Raw genomic sequence first — 21,908 nt, 5'->3', positions numbered from 1 at the left:
TTCATGATCTCAGAAAAAAAATTCATAATCTTCCATGGCTAGAAATAAATATTGCAAATGATTTAAAAGCAGACTTTGAAAAAAGATTTGCTCATGATACAAAAAAGAAGGTAGTTTCACTATATGATTTTTGCCGACATGTTAGCCATTTGACTTTTGCTGGCATTATGACATCTCTATCAAAATCAAGCTACGAGCCACACAAAAAAAAAAATTATTTTTCAACTGCCTTTGAAAAAGTTTCAAAAAACGGATTTGGAAACGAAAAATCAGTAATTTTAATAAAATCAAAAATGAATTGCGTGTTTGAAAGCTATAGCTACGCGTTCGGAAACGAAAAAACTTAATAGGCGGGTTCTGTATAATTTAAACAAAAATTAACGTAAGAAAACAAAACATCTTGATTGTTCAAAAGCAAAGAATTTGATGAAGATTGTTTTTTGTTTGTTTATAAGATGCCATTTTTCACTGCGATAGTATCGCACAGATGTGTGCGTAATTGTGTTTTCGAAGTGGTAAATTCTGTAGCATCAGAAACGGTGCGGAGGTCGAGGTGAACTCGAGCCGGTAAAAAAACAATATTGTGAAATTTATTAAAGGCAGCAGTCTACGGGATATCCGATCGGATATCCGAATCCGGCTGTTATTTTTTACAGGATATCCGGAATTCGGTTATCCGGCAAAATCTATATCCGGCACATCCCTACTTCTAATCATAATTATTGCACATTTTAAACTCCAAAAATTAACTATTTAGGATTGTCTGAAAAGACTAAGAACCATTAAAAACAATAGAAACTCCCATCCCAAAATACCATCAATTATATTTTGTTAATACCAATGTGGCATCGCTGCTTCTAAAATGTACAATTTATGAAACTTCAAAAATGCCTGTAACCGTCAAAAAAGTTTGAAGTGAAACTATCGTCTATTTTTTATCATGGATTTGCCCATTTGAAATTATTTAAATGTACGTGTGCATACTTCATAAATCCTTTTTTATGTGACATAATTGAAGATGAATTTACAATATCCGAAATACTCCTTTTTAAGAAAAGCGAAGAAGATCTGGAGTTTTTGGAATTACAAGAAAAAAAGGCACTGTGAGTCTTTGTACTCTACAATGAAATTCGTAAAGTCAAAATACCGTTCACAATTAGTTGCATTCGCGTACCTGATAANGCGTAATTGTGTTTTCGAAGTGGTAAATTCTGTAGCATCAGAAACGGTGCGGAGGTCGAGGTGAACTCGAGCCGGTAAAAAAACAATATTGTGAAATTTATTAAAGGCAGCAGTCTACGGGATATCCGATCGGATATCCGAATCCGGCTGTTATTTTTTACAGGATATCCGGAATTCGGTTATCCGGCAAAATCTATATCCGGCACATCCCTACTTCTAATCATAATTATTGCACATTTTAAACTCCAAAAATTAACTATTTAGGATTGTCTGAAAAGACTAAGAACCATTAAAAACAATAGAAACTCCCATCCCAAAATACCATCAATTATATTTTGTTAATACCAATGTGGCATCGCTGCTTCTAAAATGTACAATTTATGAAACTTCAAAAATGCCTGTAACCGTCAAAAAAGTTTGAAGTGAAACTATCGTCTATTTTTTATCATGGATTTGCCCATTTGAAATTATTTAAATGTACGTGTGCATACTTCATAAATCCTTTTTTATGTGACATAATTGAAGATGAATTTACAATATCCGAAATACTCCTTTTTAAGAAAAGCGAAGAAGATCTGGAGTTTTTGGAATTACAAGAAAAAAAGGCACTGTGAGTCTTTGTACTCTACAATGAAATTCGTAAAGTCAAAATACCGTTCACAATTAGTTGCATTCGCGTACCTGATAATTATTGAAGGTTATAAAACCTATCAGTTTTTCTGTTCGCGCACGCAAAAAACTTGCAAAGTAGGGAAATTGAGAGAGCAAAATAACATTTCATTTTGAGGGTTTGGAAGTTAAAATAGTAAAATGCGACAAATTATATCTGTAAGAAGTAAGTAATTATTCGTGTAGTCACGAACTCTGTCAGGGTAAGTCTTGGGGACTTGTTTTCTTATGTTTTCAATTTTATACATACTTTTGAATGTAAACAATATTTCTATCAGGCGTTCGTCTAATTTGCAAGTTTCTGAAAATTTTCTGTTGGCGTACTATTTTGAATATTTTTTATTATTTTTCTCTTGTGAGATAACAGACGACATTTCGTCAGAATTTTGCTGTTGGATATTTTTTACAGGAGATTTTAAACGAACGTACCTATTGACTAACCAACATTTAACAGAACTGTTACGAACGGCTTTAACTGACGTAAAACCAGATTTGGAAAATTTGGCCAAAGAATCTTTTGAATTTCCTTTAATATCTATCTTACGTACATTAGAATAATAATAAAATTAATGTTTTTCACTTCTAATAATACCTTATTTTTTTTTGTTTCTTGTGGCTCTTTGCAGCATTTAGAATTTACATGTGGCTTTTTCGGTCTCGGCCTTGCCCACCCCCGATCTAAAGTCTTATAAACCTCTTTTAGAATATATCTTCTTTATTAAGAGCCTTGCAAAACCCTTATAAGAGCACAGTCTACGAGTAGAGTCTTACAAAACCTTTATAAAACCGCCCAGTAGAACTTGGGATCATCGTACGATTGCTCGGTGAGTACTCCCTTGGAGTATAGGACTACTCCCCATTGCTCCCTATGCTTCTGTGTATAAGCATGTAATTTTGTATACTCCCTTTAACACGGGATGTCCTAGGGTGGCGAGTAATCCCTTTTACCTCCTAAATGAGCAATCAGGGAGTTCATTCAGAACTTAACTGCTCGCTTAGAATATATCCCATTACTCTCCTAAGCGAGCAATATAGGAGTAAAAAAAAACGAAAAATCTCGTTTAATGCTCCTTAGGCATGGGTAACACTGCGCTGCGCTGCGGAATTGCGTTAACACCGTATNGGGAGTTCATTCAGAACTTAACTGCTCGCTTAGAATATATCCCATTACTCTCCTAAGCGAGCAATATAGGAGTAAAAAAACCGAAAAATCTCGTTTAATGCTCCTTAGGCATGGGTAACACTGCGCTGCGCTGCGGAATTGCGTTAACACCGTATCCGGAGTTGCCGCGCCAACACCAGTATACGGAAAGCGCCAGCGCCATTAACATCAAGCAACACATGAGGCGCACACACAATTCGCCTTAACTCTTTGAAAATTTGTTTTTGCTTTTGAGTGTTGAGAACACAAATTTAAAGCTGTTACTCAAGAATGATGGGAATATCGTGGCATTTACTACATTCCTAGCAATTAAATTATAGAAATAATAGACATGACACCACTGTATGGTGTACTACACTGTATGGCGATGGGTACTGTGGTGACACTCAGATGGCGCCATATTCAATCCAGTACACTGCGCTCTTGCGCTGAGCTAGTGCGCTGACACCACAGGCGGCGCTGGCGTTATTGAGCTAGCCACAAAAAAATTGCACTATTACCCATGGTTAATGCTCCTAAATCATGCCTCAGAGAGCATTATTTACTTGCTCGCTTAGGAGATCTCCTATTTGACTTCTAAGCGAGTAATAAAGGTGTACAAAACCGAAAAATCTGTCTTGTTGCTCCGAAATCAGGTCAAGGGGAGTACTCTTTTATTTCTCATATAGGAAGATCTCCCTTCAAGTTCTAGTGGGCGATTGTTCTTCACGCATAGAAAAAATATATATAACAGTAAGAATGGCTCATATATGTATATAAGATTACTCACAGCAATTATGGATGTGAGACCCATAAGCTATCGCAGATTATTTTTACATGTATTTATATACATGTATACTAGGGATGTTAATTTTTTGGCTCTTTCCGATTCCGAAATTTTCGGGATGGCGTTGTCACAATCCCGGGATTCCGGGATTAGTCCCGGGATTGAGATATTCATTACTTTACAACAAATTGAATCGAAAAAATTGCTTATATGTTGTTTGAGAAGCTCTCCTACCATGAAATAGATAATAAATAAATGGGGTTGAAACGTACTTTTTTATATAAAGTGGCGTTCTTATTTTTTTTTATCTGACTGCAGGATTTATTTTGAAGGACTTTGTAATTTCAAAGATGTGATTGATTCCAAAAATTTATAAAAAATTCAATGCAATGTAGAAAAAAAATATGGGTAACAAATGCAATAGGAAATTTCTTTAGATTTAAACAAAAATTTAATTTTATTGGATTCACAAGCGCGAATAGGTAATTTTTAAGCAGACAATGTTAGAAGAACGGAATTCGGGGATGTTATCGAGTTTATATAAGCCCTTAACATGTAATTTTTTCAAAAACAAATATTGCGAAATTTAAAGGATAAAATTTTAAAATAACATTTTCAATATTTACCAGCCTTTCTGCACCAGAAACTTGAATCTGTTTAAATTCTATAGGCTTTCCTCATTCATTTTTTACCCATACTTCTTCTCTAAGCACATTTCTCTGAATTTTTTTAATCATTTCTGAATTACTGACGTCAGAGTGAAACACTAAAAACGCAATTTTACTATATTTGGCCCATGGCTTCGCGAATATATTGATATTTGGGTTTAAAATTTACTATCGCGCGGTCCCGAGAATCCTGGGATTTTCGAGACCTTAAAAAGTCCGTGATCCCGGTATCACGGGATTAACATTCCTAATGTATACCCTGTGGGGAATTTCGTAGTCGTCTACTACAGTTCCTAACTTTTGGTCCACTTATAACGGTTAACTTACTGGTTTCAAAGTCACTGTACATATCAGTTAATATTATTTTTAAAAAATTAACTATAACCACTTATTACTTTAGAGTTATTCCTTTATTAGTTAGTTTTTTCATTTAATAATATAAACATACTTCTCAATATATATCATCAGAAAATACTGAAAATTGTCTCTTTAAAGTACATTTATGCAAGTTTTATGTACAGTATGAAATAAATAAATAAACTTTTTAAAATTTCATAAATTGCATTTTCTTTACAAAAAACTCAAACATTTTCAACCGGCTTCAAAAAAGGGGAGGTTATCAATTCTTCGGAGTATTTTTTCTTCTTTTATGTATTCCACCGCATAACTGTTTTTTTTTACCGGAAAGATGGTACCATAAGGGTCGTCCCGTAATTTGGTTTAGATTCGATCATTAAACCATGAAAAAATTAACGGTACTCCTAAATTTGTATATGAGAATTGAAATCGGTTTTGCTTTTTGCTTAAAAATTACTTGTTTAATAAAAAATTCAATAAAGACAAGATGCACTCAACTTTCAAAAGTAATACAAAATTTTACAAAATAATCTTACTAATATTATAAATGTGAAAGTTTGTATGTTTGGATGTTTGGGAAATCATCACGCGGAAACGACTGAACGGATTTGCATGAAATTTTGTACGAAGATAGCTTATGGGCCAGATTGGTTAATAGGCAATTTTTGTTTAAGAGTTGCCACCTGTTAAAAAGTTTAATTTATTTATTTAGATGGGAAAATAGGCTACTTTTCTTAAGAGTTGCCACCTGTTAAAAAAGTTTCATTAAATTAATACGCGGAAACGACTGAACAAATTTGCTTGACATTTCACAGAGAGATAGCTTATGACCTAGACTGGAAAATAGGCTACTTTTTTAAGAATTGCCACCTGTTTGAAAATGAAATTTTGTTCAAAGATGGTTTATGACCTGGATTAAAAAATAGGCTACTTCCTTAACCGGTTTTCCGATCAGAACGAAATTAGTACACTTACTACGGATTTCGGAAGGATGGTCGTAGACTGAAAGTAAGTCCGATAACTCAAGGCCCCTCCCATACAAATTGGACTTTTCATATTACATACATATCTCTGGAAGTATTTGTGGGAGAGATCTGAAACTTTGTTATAGTGATATGTATGTGAAATCAATGTTGGCATTAATCGATTGATGTTTGAATCAGTTATTTAATTCATCTGACTAAACAGTTAATCGTAACCGCGATTAAAAAATTAATTTTTAATCATTAACTATTAATTTGATCAAGTAGGTTTGGTGATTAATTAAGTTATGCGGGAATTTCCCTGTGCACACAAAGCAAGTTAATCCGCTATGGCTAAGTCGGGTTTCCTCATCAATCTAAGGAATTTGGTGTGCATTTTCATTAAGATACAGTGGTGGAAGAAATAATAGAAACGTTTTACTTTGACCAGTTTTGGCTATATTACTTTATTAATTCGATGTTTAATGTTTTTGTACAAAAGTCTAGCGCAATATATAACAGAACACTATATAAATCCATATTTCAAAGTTTGTACACAAATTATAAAAATTCAACAAATTTTAACAAAATCTCCCAAAAATTTCAAACTTTTTAATCCGATTTTTTTGAAAATTTTTGGTATGCAGTTTCGTAGCCCATTAAATTTTAGGAGGTAAAAGTGCAAACCGCAAGACGCTAGAAAATCGCATTGGTTTTTAATATTTTTTTTTTTGCTGACGCTGCTAGGCATTTCCTTCCATATAAAAATAAATTTTGAGCATGGTCGAGCATACTTTATATGGAAGAAAATGCACAATACCGCCAGCCAAATAAATTATTAAAAATCAACGCGATTTTCTAGCGTCTTGCGGTTTTACCTACTAAAATTTAATGGGCTATAAAACTGCATACCCAAAATTTTACAAAAAAATTGATTGAAAAGTTTGAAACTTTAGGGGGATTTTGATAAAATTTGTTGAATTTTTATAATTTTTGTACAAACTTTGAAATGTATATTTATATGGTGTGTGTTATATATTACGCTAGACTTTTATACAAAAATATTAAACATCAATAAACAAAGTAATATAGCCAAAGTAAAAAGTTTCAATTATTTCTTCCACCACTGTATATACCAACAAACGTTTTGCAAACTAGGTTGGTAAAAGTTCCCAGTTTATGTACAATAATTATAATTTTTTTATATTATGTGCTTTTTATAAGCGTAAAACACAAAATAAGTACTATAACTGGTGTTTGGTTTCAAACTCGGACAAACTAGAAAATTAATCAGATTTTATTTTTAATTGGATTAACGATTAATGTTTTAAATTAATTAAACGTAATCGCAGCCAGCGATTAACGATTAAAAAATGTTATCATTAATCGTAAAGTTGATTACGACTAATTAATTGTAATCGTCAAGCGCGATTAAAATTTAATCGTTAATTTTTAATCGTTAATCAGATTAACAGTTTGCCAACACTGTGTGAAATCATGTTCATATTCGCGGAGAAAAATGGAGGTTTTTGGAAAATTGGCGTAGCACCTCCCATACTGACTGAAAGTTTCATATTGCATATCTCTTCAAATGTTTGGGGTAAAGCACTCAAGCTTGGTATGGAAATACATATGTATGTATGTATGTGAAACTAATACCATACTCATGGAGAAAAATGAGAGTTATTGGAAAAGGTGGTGTGGCAACGCCCATGCAAATTGATTTTTCTATGCTGCATAACTATGGAGGTGTTTATTGCAGAGGACTGGAACTTGGCACCGAGATGTGTATACGAAATTAATTCCATACTCACGGAGAAAAATTTGCTTTATTCAAAAAGATGTGTTCATGGTAAAGTACTGGGACTTGGTACTTTGGTATGTAAAATCAATTCTAAATTCATGGAAGGGTTATAGGGTTATAAGACAAAGAGGCGTGGCACTTCCAGTACAAATTTACTTTTTCTTGCCACATATCCCTGGAAGTGTTTGTGGAAGAATACTGGAACTCGGTATGGAGTTGCGTATACAAAATGTATCAATTGCTCATAGAAAAAATGTGAGTTATTAAAAAAGGAGGCATGTCATCTGCCATACATACTAAAAACTTCTTAATACATAATAAGTATTTTAAATTTGTTATGGAGATTTATTTTATAAGTGCCGTACTGACAGAATAAATTTCATTAGACGGAAAAGGGAGAGCCGGGTTCGGCCTTATAATCTAAAGCTCTCTTGAGACATTTGCTACAGTAATGAGAAGTGGTATTTTATCAAGGCCAGGTTACTAAATTTGAGTTGGAAATATTAGAACCCGCCGCCGAACCTCCAAGAAGGTTACACGTTCACGCGTCGTATACCTGGAACCATTTTAAGGTAAACATAGAGGGATTGATATCTTTCGTATGCCTAGCGCGCAGACGAGGTTTTATAATTTCATAGTTTTAAACGGCCTAAATAAATACCTTAACTCGCTTAAAAAATAACGAGCTATAACGAAATGGGCACAGAAATAAAATCTAACATCATTAAATTATTTTTCCTATTTGTATAAAAGCGCGGGGTGAAACCCGCGGGTATAAGCTAGTTTTAATATAAATGAATTAAGTAATTCAATGAAATTTTTACACATTTATATTCATTTTCGTTGATTTCTGTNTCCTATTTGTATAAAAGCGCGGGGTGAAACCCGCGGGTATAAGCTAGTTTTAATATAAATGAATTAAGTAATTCAATGAAATTTTTACACATTTATATTCATTTTCGTCGATTTCTGGTTTCTATTTTTTTAATACTTCGAATAACTAAAATTGAACTGAACTTGTATTTTTATCATGTAGATCATTTTGGTGAAACGAATTCCAAGTTAGTAAATTAAATCTTCGAATGCTTGTTAAGTACATATCAGTGGTAAATTTTTAAGGCTGTAAAGTGTAAAAATCAGAAGTAAGTGAGTATGCATTGCGTATTTTTATGACAATGTTTCCATTCGCAGTTAAACTTTAAAGAGCTCTCAAGAAAAAAGAAAAATTCTTACAAAATTACGCAGAAGAAATGAAAAAGAAAATTTTCTTATATTAAAATTTCTTAAATCATAATAAATGTAACCCCAAAACCCACCCCTTGTGTGCGCTACGTGACAAATTTGGCATGGAAAAGTAAACAGATAGTGTTTAATTTTGCACGCACTAGGAGAGGAAACTGGTTACCTCTCTGTATATGCGTAAATTAAAAACGAACGTTTTAAGAGAGGAAATTTTAAACATTTTATGTGTAAACTGTGAAAATGTGAAAAATAAATGTTTAAAACTCAAAAAACAAATCTGAAATTTGTCCTACGCCACACATATGATAAGTAAAAGTAAGCAAGCAGTGTTTAAATTTGCATTCATTAAGAGAGGAAACTGGTTACCTATCTTAATATCCGCAAATTTAAACAAACTTTTTTTAGAGTGTAGGTATGTATAATATTTTATATACACATATACAGGGCCGTAAAAATAAAATGCTGGCCCGGTGCTAAGTATGGGCCGGGCCCTTCTCTAACCCTACAAACAAATTTTAAATATTTACAAAATTTCCAACGTTATCGCTACATACTTGGTCAGTGCTTTTGAAAAACACCAAGTGTTCTTACATCTATTCTCGTAGTATGTGGAGAATGTTATTTGTATAGAAAAACTTCGTCTAAAGGGAGAAAGTTTTTTTGCTATACTGTTGTACAGGTCAAGTAAATGCGTAAATAGTTTTTATTGTTTTAGTCAAATGCATTCTTTTAAGCTGATATGCACTGTATGCAAGAAACTCGACTTCTATTGATTCTTGATTTTCCCCTGCTGTAAATAACCTCGAATCTCTTTGACGGTCGCTCTCCAATTTTGAGTTCAAAAAGTTTCATGAACACATAAGGGCATATGCTCATGGTTTTGCATATTCGTTGCATTTGTAAATTCACAACAATAAAGTGCACACGGTTTCCATGGCAGCAAGCAAAAAATTTGCAAATGCAATTCCAACTGCAAATCCAAGGCCATTTCCACAACATCCTGAACAGCCCTATAGATTCTTTAACACTTACGCTTAGGACGTATCTGAAGACCAGCAAACATCTGTTGCCTCCGGTATCTTTCTTTGTTTCACATAAGGCCAGATTGACGGTTGTTTTGATTAGCACGGAAATGGCCTTACCACATTTTCTTGTGTACACTTTCGCATTAATTGCAATTTATATATTAGCTATGTGAAAATTAAATAATCAGATATCAACTTAAAAAAATTTTATAATTTTTATCTTCCATCTGCATTTAGGAAAAAATCCCGCCCCGGGGAGAGACCCCCACCTTTTAGTCGGGCCTTCACATACAGGTATCTATATATAGATCTATTACTAATATATATTTTGAAAGCCGTTTTTTTTTCTGTTCGCCAAGGTCGGCTGTACCGATTTTTTTGAAATAATTGGTTATAGGTTCTAGATGGGCTTCGCATTGTCTTAGGCAAAAAAAAAGTTTAAATACTTCCTAAAAATGGAACTGCAGGACTTTAGAAATCCTATAGAATCTAACATATATGCCCACATAACAGCGCTACTCACCTGCAAATCACAAATGCGAGCGCCCTCTGCTGTTAATTCGTACGGAATACAGCGCAAAGCAAGGGTTATGTATACATATACATACATGCTAATGTTAACGTTAATGTTGATTCTTATATTAACAAAAAAAACAAATACAGTAAGCACAGTTCATGGAGAAATAATAGTTGTGTTTGTTTACTCATTTCCAGTAAAATCCAGTAAAAGTTTTTACGAATTTTCATGTTTTGGCGTTTTCGTACGCAAAAACTTGTAAAGTAGGGGAAATTGAGAGATCGAAAAACAGCTGATCGCATATTGCTGGATGCAGTTTAAACTAATAAGGATACTGTTTATTTGTTTTCGTAGTTGAAATTGGAAAAAAAACCTATTTAAATATAAAATATATTGTTTTTTAGGAATTTGCTGCGAATAAACAAGCAATTTATCAGCTGTTCATGAAACTTGCAAATTATTACTGGATGTGCGTTCGCGTACTTTTTTGGACATTTTTTTCTATGAGAGCGAATTCTCAGAAATTAAGTTCCTGGAGAGTTGCTGCCAGCGTTGCCGTTTTGGTCCAATTGGACCAAAATTGGTAGCTTCTTTCTTCTTTGGTAGTTTGGTTGGTTTGATGAAGCTTTTGGTAGGCAAAAATGTTTTGAAAATTCAATCGAACTTAACATTAAGATGTGTTCACTTATTTTGCGTTTACATGTTGAAAACATTGCTTTCACTTTGCTCACACGTATAAGTTTTTTGGTTTTTTCTAAATTTTACTAAGCACACAATTTTCTACAAACAAAAACTCACTTTCCAAAGCTATGATCGATCATCTGTTGAAATTGAACGAAAGATTGCCTATCGTCTTGAAAGAAAAATTGGTGATAGGCAATTTGCAAAGTGTGAGTGTATTGCTAAAAAAAGGGTGAGAGTATGCAAATTGAAACAAGATTTGGAATTTTGTTTTATTGAAATTCATAAAATGACTGGTTTTGTTTTTTTTTAGCATTAAAAATGTTTGATATGAATTGAATTAACTTCACATTTTTACAAAATTTTTTTTACGCAATATGTCAATTCTTTTGTTCTGTTGTCTTGTTGAATTTGTTTTTTTAATTAACCTTAGAGATTGGCATGAATGGTTAACCAACACTGTAAACAATATTATACTGCCAATTCGTGTAGCTAAAAACCCTGTAAATCCAAGAAATCTCGTTTTAATAATGAACAAAAATTTGGTAGTTTGGAAATTGATTTGGTAGGCGTTTTGGCACCTAAAAATAAACTCATGTGGCAACACTGGTTTTTGGCAAGTTACTGGATAATTTGTAAACAAACACAACTAATGTAGGCTGTCGTCGATTCCGCTGGCGAATTTAACGCGAATCTAAATAAAACGCTTTAATTGTGTCTGCTAACTCGACTTCAGTTCAGATTCGGTTTATTTCTAAAGGTTAAGAAGTTATTTTCAGCATATGCAAATGTACAAATGGGTAATACTTACAGCAGTGTGTCCCTCACTTTTCTCCAATGATCGACGACTGAACTAGTGTTCTTAACTTGTTGCGAGTGTACCAAATTTGGCAAACTATGTACATACATATGTATATACAAAGGAGAAATAGCGGTTGGCACATTGCGGTTAGCGAAAAAAGGCAACAAGCATTTACATTTTCACTAAACAGATGTACATATGTATATGTGTAACATAGAATATACTCCGTTTAACGGAGGAACGAAAACAATGATAAATACTGAAAAAGGGTTTGAAGTGCATAAATAGGAGTTAGGACGTTTGCGTACACACAAATGTAAGTACATACGAAGATGTGGCCAAAGAGAACGTAAATATGCAGATCATACCGTACGCAGGGGTTACTTTGACAACGTTTAAACATTAAATAGATACATCGAACATTCTAAAGGCAAGCGGGCCGCAACATCCCGGGCCCCGTGAATCAGCCCGATTCACCACATTCAGTGTCCAGGATCGCCAGCTTGGATACTGCTCTCTGCTTTACACCACCAGTTGTTCGGACGTCGACTCGCCTAATCTCACCATCATGCCCAGGGTAAACACGCTCTACCTTTCCACGGCACCATTCACGTCTTGGTACGTTAGGGTCGCATATAAAAACTAGGTTCCCTTCTTGTATAGGCTTCGCTGGCTGACACCACTTGACTCGACGGGTCAATGTTGGCAAATACTCGGTTATCCACCGCTTCCAAAAGTGGTTCCTCAACTGACGGCCGATTCTCCATTGCTGACGTAGTACGCAAAGCTTCTCCAGTACGCTCTCTGCGGTTGGCGTATGTGCATCGTTCGGCTCACCAAGAAGAAAATTGTTAGGTGTAAGGGGCTGCTCTTGGTCGACGGATATAGGCAAATGCATCAGAGGCCGGGAGTTTACGATGTTTTCCGCCTCAATCAGGAAGCACTTGAGCGTGTGCTCCCTAGGCGCTGTCTCCTTCAAGGTTTGGCTAACACCCTTTTGACGCATTGCACTAATCTCTCCCAGTCGCCTCCTTCCGATGGATTAAACGGAGAATTAAATATCCACTCAACTCCCTTGCTGGTTAGCTCATCTTGAATGCGGCTGCAGTCAGACACCTCACGGAAACGTTTGTCTTCCCTTTCTGTGCCGTCAAAGTTCTTACCATTATCGGAACGTAGACGTGTAGGCACACCACGACGATTCATAAAGTTTCGTAGAGCAACAATGTACGAGTGAGTGCTCAAATCATGGGCCAGCTCTAAGTACACCGCTCTCACCGTCAAACAGGTGAAGAGCGCCCCCCACCTCTTCTCAGTACTGCGACGAATGGTAACAGCTATCGGGCCGAAATAGTCTAGTCCCGTATAGCTAAATGGCCTTATATATGGCGTGAGCCTGTCAATTGGTAGCAGCGCCATTTGAGGTGGTTCACGCTGTACTTTTCTCAAGCGGCACTCCAAACAGTGCGTGATTACGCTGCGTAGCAAAGTTCGTAGTTGTGGGATCCAATAGTGGCGTCGTATCTCGCATATTGTAGCCGCAGTGTTCTGGTGACGCATAACTTTATGGTAGTGCATCAAAACCAGTTTCGCGAAGGTGTGCTTTGGCGGCAATATGATGGGGTGTCTAGAGCTTATGGGCAGCTAGCTGGCGGCGTCGATGCGACCATTCACGCGGAGCACACCATCTTTGTCTATATATGGCGAGAGCTGTAGCAGCGCGCTGTTACGTGCGATATTTTGGCCGTTCTGTATCTGCTGAAGCTCTGCAGCGAATACCTCTCGTTGAACAAGGCGGCACAATAACTTTTTGGCAAGTTCGACTTCTCGCGCAGTCTACCCATATCGACTGTCTGCCTGAGCACGGAGACGGCAAGTGTCCATAAAGCGCAATACCCAGGCTGCAACTCCCGCCAGTTTTGTCAAGGAAGAAAAACTTTTAAAATCAATTATATTATAGTTAACGATTACCAGAGCGTATTTAGGGCGTAGTTCTTCATCATGCTCGTCTTCGCTGGGTACCACGGTGTTGTCGTTAGGCCAATACTGATGCGTCTGATGCAAAAATGCCGGACCACATGACCAACGGGCTGTCGCTCGGAAATCAAGGCGATTGTTCGCGCGTGTAGCTTCGTCGGTGACATTGAGTTCAGGTGGTAACCACTTCCAGTTTGATGAGTTGGTAGCGGACAGTATTTCTGCTATCCTGTGCTGAACGAACGGTCTGTAGTGACGATGTTCGCTCCTAATCCACCTGACCACTGTGAATCGCTCCACAAAGTACACTGGTCGACGTCTAGAGAATGCTCCTCTCGTATACAGCTCATTAGGCTTGGAGTGCAGTTAATAACTTTATTGGAGCGCACTTTGACTTCGCGGAAATGAACTCCGCTTCGATCCCGTCACTGGAACTTTTAGAGCTCCAATAGGCGACGGCGGCGAAGGCTACCTCACTTGCGTCGACAAACACGTGAAGCTGTATCGTTTTCGGCATACCCATGCGAAAATAGAACCGCGGGATAGTATACTCTACAACAGTCACCAGCTGATTACGCCACTTCTCCCATGCTTCGTTGATGCTAGTCGGTAATGGCTCATCCCAACGAATGTCGTGCCTCCACACCTCGCGCATAATCAATTTGGCTCCGATTACAAAGTTACTTAAAAACCCTACAGGGTCAAAAATGGACATCACGATGCTGAGGAGCTCTCTCTTGGTAGGAGGTCTCCATCCATACACAACCGCTGCGTCCACGTTATGAAATTTTAGCTTGAACCCAAAGCAATCGGTTGACGGCTGCCAAAATAGTCTGAGGACTTTTTCCACCAACAAGCCCTCCTTCTTCGAGATAGGTCGCTTACCCTCGTCACCATCCAGCTCTTTTATTACCTTCTGTGAGTTTGACGAAAAATGTCTATGCTCGAATCCAGCATTCAAGTGTATAGTGCACACTGCTTGCGAAACGGCGATAGCTTCTTGTATTGTACCGAAGCTATCAACCATGTCGTCCACATAGTGATGATCTAATATGGATTTTACTGCACGGTCTACGACGGCGTTTCCATTCCGGTGTTCTAACGCGTTGACGGTTCGGACGTAGTGGACAGAACATGGCGAACATGCATCACCAAATGTCATTACGCACATTTCGAAGACTTCTGGCTTCCTCGTAGCATCACCTCCTCGCCACAGAAACCGTTGAGCGCATGTATCTTGCCGCCGTACCAATATTTGGTGGAACATTTCTCTCACGTCCGCACACACCGCAACTGCACCTTCGCGGAAGGGGAAGATAATGGACGGCAACGACTTGTAGTCCTGTGGTCCCTTTAGTTGATGCGTATTGAGTGAAATACCCCCCACCTCAGCAGCTGCGTCAAAAACCAATCGCAACTTGCCCTGCTTATTAGGGTTGGCAAGGGTGAAGTGTGGCAAGTACGAGGTTCTCGACAACGACAAGGCAGCATCTGCTGGTGACAGCTTACGCGCATAACCCTTAGCTATGTAGGACTCTATGATGCGTTTATATTCATTAGCGAACGCACCATCGCGACTCATTATTTTTCGATACCTCTAAGCCTCCGCAGCGCCATGGGATAGCTATCAGGAAGCTCAACCTTGTCATGCTTCCACAAAAGACCCGTCTGAAATCTCCCATCGACGCGGAATGTAGTCTTCTCGAGAATTCTCTTCGCACGAGCATCAGCCTCACTTTCGATGGGGGGTGATGGCCTTATCCCAAAGCTTTCGGTGTCAAAGTAATCAGCCATTAAGTTATGCAATGACTGCTCACTCTGATTGTTCACATGCACGCATGTCGGCAACGACCGTTGTTTGTTTGTAGTTGGGCCATACACCACCCAACCTAACTCAGTGCTCGCTGCAAACGGACCATTCATATTAATTTTCAAAGTGGCCGAGGGTAGACCAAGATGGCAATGATCCAGTCCGATTAACAACTTAGGGCGGACCTGTGAGTACNTGATGGCCTTATCCCAAAGCTTTCGGTGTCAAAGTAATCAGCCATTAAGTTATGCAATGACTGCTCACTCTGATTGTTCACATGCACGCATGTCGGCAACGACCGTTGTTTGTTTGTAGTTGGGCCATACACCACCCAACCTAACTCAGTGCTCGCTGCAAACGGACCATTCATATTAATTTTCAAAGTGGCCGAGGGTAGACCAAGATGGCAATGATCCAGTCCGATTAACAACTTAGGGCGGACCTGTGAGTACGTTTGTATTGGCAACTTACTTACGTGAGTGTCATCACAGCTCAACTCCGCTTTACTTAGGCTTTGCGATGGCAGCTGCAAATTCGATACTCCATAAACTCTTCGCAATTTATATCGCTTCTGCATGCCAGCGCCGCTGACCAACAAGTCTACTACCACGGCTGGTTCCTGCGCCACGCGGCCTCCGAACCATTGCAAATTCAGTTGCTGTTCACTGCCATCGACTGATCGACGAACCTTCGTCCATTAGGGCATATGTTTCAACGCGCTTTTGTTTGTTGTACAACACGACTTGCAAAATTCTAAATAATAGCTTGCTGTCAGCGGAACCGCGGCTGCAACTGAGAACTACGGCATCCGCATCACTTGGTTGTTGTAAATACGTTGAACCTTGAGTATGCGAGGAGCGTTCGGCTATTGGCATGCTCATATTACGATGGTGAATCTGTGCGGCCACATTGTTGGCCCTACATCCGCTTTCGTGGAGTAATTTATGGTGCATTCTTGCGCACCCTTCTGTGGCACATGGCTTTTGCCGTTGGCAATTACAAGTTCCATGTCCGGCGTTAAGGCATGAGAAACACAGGCGGCGTTTCTTTACTTCGGTCCACCTGTTCGGCACAGTGAGATCGATGAACGTTCTGCACTCGGCTAGCTTGTGTGGACCCTGGCATATTGGGCATCTCACATGACGGTACGGCTCGGCGGTGTGCAATATGACACGACGTCTGGAGTCTCGTACTGACTCGATATCATACACTGCAGAGATAACATTCGCGAGTTTTGTGAGCCACTCGCTAAACTGTTAATCGTAGCATACGGCTGTATAGATGCTGCGTAAGTTGCCCACTCAACTCGTTTACTCATCGGTAGCTTCAGAACGATTTCACCGAGCAACGTGGGGTGGCCGAGATGTTGTTCTCCTCCGATGGCTGATTGTAGAAAGATGGACATGTTGTTCACTATTTTAACTGAGAACGAATCAGCTGTTCAGGACGGCCAAAACCTGAATTTCAGCTGCTCAATAACATTATTGACGTTGCTGCGATGTATAAGCAGCGACTTCACAGTCTCCCGAGCTTCGCCCTTCAGGCACCTATGAAGCCGCTGATTATTTTCAAAATCGCTGTACGCGTAGACTGCAGAGGATTCTGAGAACGCAGTGTAGAATATCGGCCAGTCTTCTGCTTTCCCACAGAAATCCGGCAAGGCCTACATTTGCCTAGGCAAGTAAGACGACTGTGTTGCTACAGGACCCACGTTGCCGTGAGCGGACGCAATGCAGTTCGCAGAAATGACATCACTGTTAGGTGTGGCTGAATACGCATATGTATTGTGTGGCAATGGCATGCCATTAGATGTGACATACTGAACGTTTTGAGTAGGCGCCGATGCTACGAGATGCAACGGCGATTGGCGGCTATCTGCCNCACGCATTATTTGCAAAAAACAATTTGCAAAATGGTAAAATTTGCCGTATAAACGCTGAGTTAATTTTTTATTTGCAAATAACTAAATCACGCAAATAAGTATTGATTATGACGTTACTGGAAGCGGATTGCCGATAGACACCGTCGGTAATTGTAGTTCCGGCGACGGCGCAACTTGACAATGCGTTGTGGGAAATTGGTGATTTGAAGTCCCGGCCGTGTACGCATTATCAGCCTCAGTCTGGGATTCGTGATCCCTCAGCTTTGCTTCGGCTGCTTTCAGGGTATTTTCTAACATGGTGATACGCTTTTGCATAGCCTCCATCATGACCTCTTGACGAGCAGAGGATGCTGGTGGCGCAGGCGTTGGCGAGTTACGGCTAATTGCTCCGGCGGTAGTGGAGGCGGCTTTGAGGCGCTGGCTGCGCTTTCGGCGGTGGTGGCGGATTGCGTGGCACTGGCTGTGCTTGTAGCTTTGGTGGCGATTCCATCAGCGGTGATCTTCGTTCCGGCACTTTTCGACGTGGCCGGATTCGAACCTGAATCTTTACTTTCCATTTCGTTATTTAATCGAGGGCTTCGACGAGGTGATTTGCCCATGTAAACATCAGCGATGTAATATTGCTGCAACTAAGCAGCGAGTTGGCAATGGCAATTAACTTCCAAATAAAATTTGCAGTTCCAAATATATGGCAGATTTGAACTGCGAAATAAAGATGTCGTCGATTCCTCTGGCGAATTTAACGCAAATCCAAATAAAACGCTTTAATTGTGTCTGCTTAACTCGACTTCAGTTCAGATTCGGTTTATTTCTAAAGGTTAAGAAGTTATTTTCAGGATATGCAAATGTACAAATAGGTAATACTTACCCCAGTGTGTCCTTCGCTTTTCTCCAATGATCGACGACTGAACTAGTGCTCTTAACTTGTTAGCGAATGTACCAAATTTGGCAAACTATGTACATACATATGTATATACAAACGAGAAATAGCGGTTGGCATATTGCGGTTAGCGAACAAAGGCAACAAGCATTTACATTTTCACTAAACAGATGTACATATTTTGGCGAATACTTCGGCAACGCGAAGCGAACAACGAGAAATAGGCAGAATGTTCGAGGAATGACGTAGAATGTTCCACAAAGAGAAACGTCAAGTTGGGTGAACACTGCGAACAGCGGGAGAAAGAGATTGAGCGATAAACTTCAGAATGTTCTAGGGTTGCCATAAGTGCGAGCGCTGGTATATAAGGGCGCCGCCACAGCGAAGTGAGTTAGTTACAGGTCAGCAAGCTACAAGTAAAGTGAGCAGAGAAGTGAGTTGCGAATAAGCAAGCTATAAGTTTAATTGTGTTAACAAGTTTAGTGCAATAAAGTTAATTGTGCTACAATTTGGTCATCGTTAGCATTTATTTAACAATCCAGCGATACGAGCCGGAGGATATGTGGGAAATCCCTCAAGGTTTCAAGGATAATCGTAACAATATGTATATGTGTAACATAGAATATACTCCGTTTAACGGAGGAACGAAAACAATGATAAATACTGCAAAACGGTTTGAAGTGCATAAATAGGAGTTAGGACGTTTTGCGTACACACAAATGTAAGTACATACGATGTTGTGGCCAAAGAGAACGTAAATATGCAGATCATACCGTATGCAGGGGTTACTTTGACAACACTTAAACATGAAATAGATACATCGAACATGCTAAAGGCAAGCGGGCCGCAACATAGGCAATTATGTATGCAGAGCCGTTTATGTTGCCACAAGAAGCCACTAACATTGCTGTTAGAACTAACATTTGTATATGCATTTTTATCACGATTGAGAGAAATAGAGATTGCGCCAATCGCGGTACCGCTAATCCGCTCTTTGTGATTTTGTGAGAATGAGCTGTGTGCGTGACGTCATCTTGGTGCAATTGTTGATTGTGAGCATACGAAAAAACCAAATAACAATTTTAATATTTGTGCGTTAATATTTCTGCGTGGCTTTAAACAATTATTGAGACACTACAAGGCAAAATGAAGTGTGCCGTGCAAAGTGTAATAGTGAAAACAAAAGGAAATCATGCGATATAAGTTTTTTTTCGTTTCCTACGGACGCAAATCTGGCGAAAAAGTGGAAGCAGTTCTGCCGGCAAGGAGATGCATTAAACAGCAAATCGAGCTACATATGTTTGTGTGCATGAAGCACTTTACTAGTGAAGATATTGAAAATAATACACAGTTCGAAATGATTTTTTTTTATTATAAACAAAGATGCCTGAGGCAAGTATTGGGTTTACATATTTCTATTAAAATAGAGGAAATTGTAGTTAGAACAAAATTAAAGCTAATACATGTGTACATATACATATATGTATATATACTTTTGTTAGTACCTGATTCTTTTTATTGCTGGTGTGAGGTAATGCACCAGTGGATAAGGTCGCCAGGCGCTAATTCAAGCGGCATCTTACCTCGCCGTTACGTACCTAATATAAAACAGTGCTCAAATTATTATACATTTAAAAGTTCAGCCTGAATTATGTTTTACTTACATGTACTACGTTTATACGCACGCATTATTTGCAAAAAACAATTTGCAAAATGGTAAAATTTGCCGTATAAACGCTGAGTTAATTTTTTATTTGCAAATAACTAAATCACGCAAATAAGTATTGATTAGTGGTACCATTTGCAAATAAGCGCAAGGCGCCGCCATTCTTAGGTTTATTTTCTTTTTCGATGGTCATATTATTGCCTTTTTATAATCAAGACGTTGCTATATTTAACTTTATTTTCTTTTTCGTTGGTAATATTATTGCTTTTTTATAATCAGGCAATATTAAAAAAGAATTTTTCACCATCGAATAAACAGTGAGTTAAGTATTTGCAAATTATTTTTATTTGCAAATAGCTTACGTATAAATGTAGTAATAGAATATTTGTTTCCAAAGAAGCCACACTCATGCATCCTCTCGGAAATGGTACAAAAGTCATCAAATAAACGCTGTGGAGTCAACAGCAGTGAAGTTTATGGTGGTTGGCTACCGTCCACAAATATAGATATGCACTATGCATGGCTTTTTACAATGGCGAGTCCAAAAATCCACTTCGCTGCACACCTTCTTTTTGGTATACATGAAATTGCAAACACTGTTAATACATCCATTTTTTCATGTGCTAAAAATCGTACTTATCTAAATGGCTACATGTCCAAAATTATTGCTACGTGTTCCCAATTAATCAATCTTTGTATATTTACTGATTCCTGCAAAATTGGGCCATGTAATAATAAAATTAACACATTTTTCTGCAATGTTTACATATTTTTATTTACGTTTTGGCATTTCTCTCTCGCAATTGCACCAAGATGACGTCACGCAAAAATTACGCTCAAAAATCCTCTCTCATTGGCGCAATCTTCTAGGGATTCCCAAATCAGCACATATGTGTCACGGGCGACTGCGCGTGCAAAGCTTTGCACATCGGTGCTTGGCAAGCGGGGAAGCAAAAAGATATCGGGAGGGGAAAACGAAGTCAGCAGAATATTGAGATTGTATGTGTGACAGTGATGGAAAATGAGTGTGCTTTGTACCATTTTCGGCCCTTTCGGAAGCAGCCGGCACCTTTAGCACAATCGATTGATTTTCGGCACTACTTTTGCGTAACTCAATGCAACTAATAAATATTTCTTTCGGATCCGCAATTAAAAATATGTTTCTTACATTTATTCGTATGTGCTTAAACTGATAAATGATATAAACATAGAAACGCAAGCAGAAGAATCTCGCTTCCACATTCTGCAAATGCGCTTAACATTTTTGTTTAAACTAATTTGTCGAAATTTCATCTCTAAAGCAAATATTAAATATCATTTAATATATACTTTAGATTTAAATAATCATTTTTAGTGGTGGGCGAGTCCGAGATGTTTAAATGATCGAGATAGTACATTCAATTCGCGTAGATTTTTGAGAACTTTTTTCCATACTGAAATTTGTGTACATCATTTATCATTGTCTAAGAAAAACTATAAAATAAAGCTTAATTTAAAATATTGGAATAAACAACAACAACAACGCTATACGCGCATTCATCCATATAACATAAAATGCGTTCGTTATATGGAAGAAAGTGCGCAACACCGCAAACAGAAAAATTCAAAAAATCGATGGTATTTTGTAGACACTTCAAACTTGCACCTTATTATACTAGAATGAATGGGCTACAAAAATGTTAACCCAAAAAAAGTCTACAAATTCTGAACAAAAACTGTGAAAATTTGATGAAACTTTGTTGACTTTTTTCATTCTTTCAGGTTTCGATTTATTTGCGAGGTTTTTGTTTGATAATGAGCTACAATTTTATAAAAAAAATAATTAAAATTATTTAAAAAAATAAAATAAATACCGG

At 37.9% G+C, this 21,908-nt stretch overlaps 1 protein-coding gene across 1 annotated transcript; it reads right to left on the bottom strand.

Moving 5' to 3' along the window:
- Window positions 1–14,894: 14,894 nt before the first annotated feature.
- On the bottom strand, window positions 14,895–16,668 carry LOC108369409 (uncharacterized). Its single transcript, XM_017624508.1, has 2 exons — window positions 16,067–16,668; window positions 14,895–15,809 (listed from the first exon to the last, which is right to left on the bottom strand). The coding sequence occupies exons 1-2, from the start codon at window positions 16,199–16,201 to the stop codon at window positions 15,396–15,398; spliced, it is 549 nt and encodes a 182-aa protein (XP_017479997.1). The 5' UTR covers window positions 16,202–16,668; the 3' UTR covers window positions 14,895–15,395.
- Window positions 16,669–21,908: the final 5,240 nt, after the last annotated feature.

This window comes from Rhagoletis zephyria, unplaced genomic scaffold, assembly GCF_001687245.7.
Source record: "Rhagoletis zephyria isolate East Lansing unplaced genomic scaffold, Rhagoletis_zephyria_1.1 Rzeph_scaffold_03651, whole genome shotgun sequence".
Lineage (NCBI taxonomy): Eukaryota > Metazoa > Arthropoda > Insecta > Diptera > Tephritidae > Rhagoletis > Rhagoletis zephyria.
Note: the sequence above shows the minus strand (reverse complement) of the source record. Positions and strands in the feature narration are given on the sequence as shown.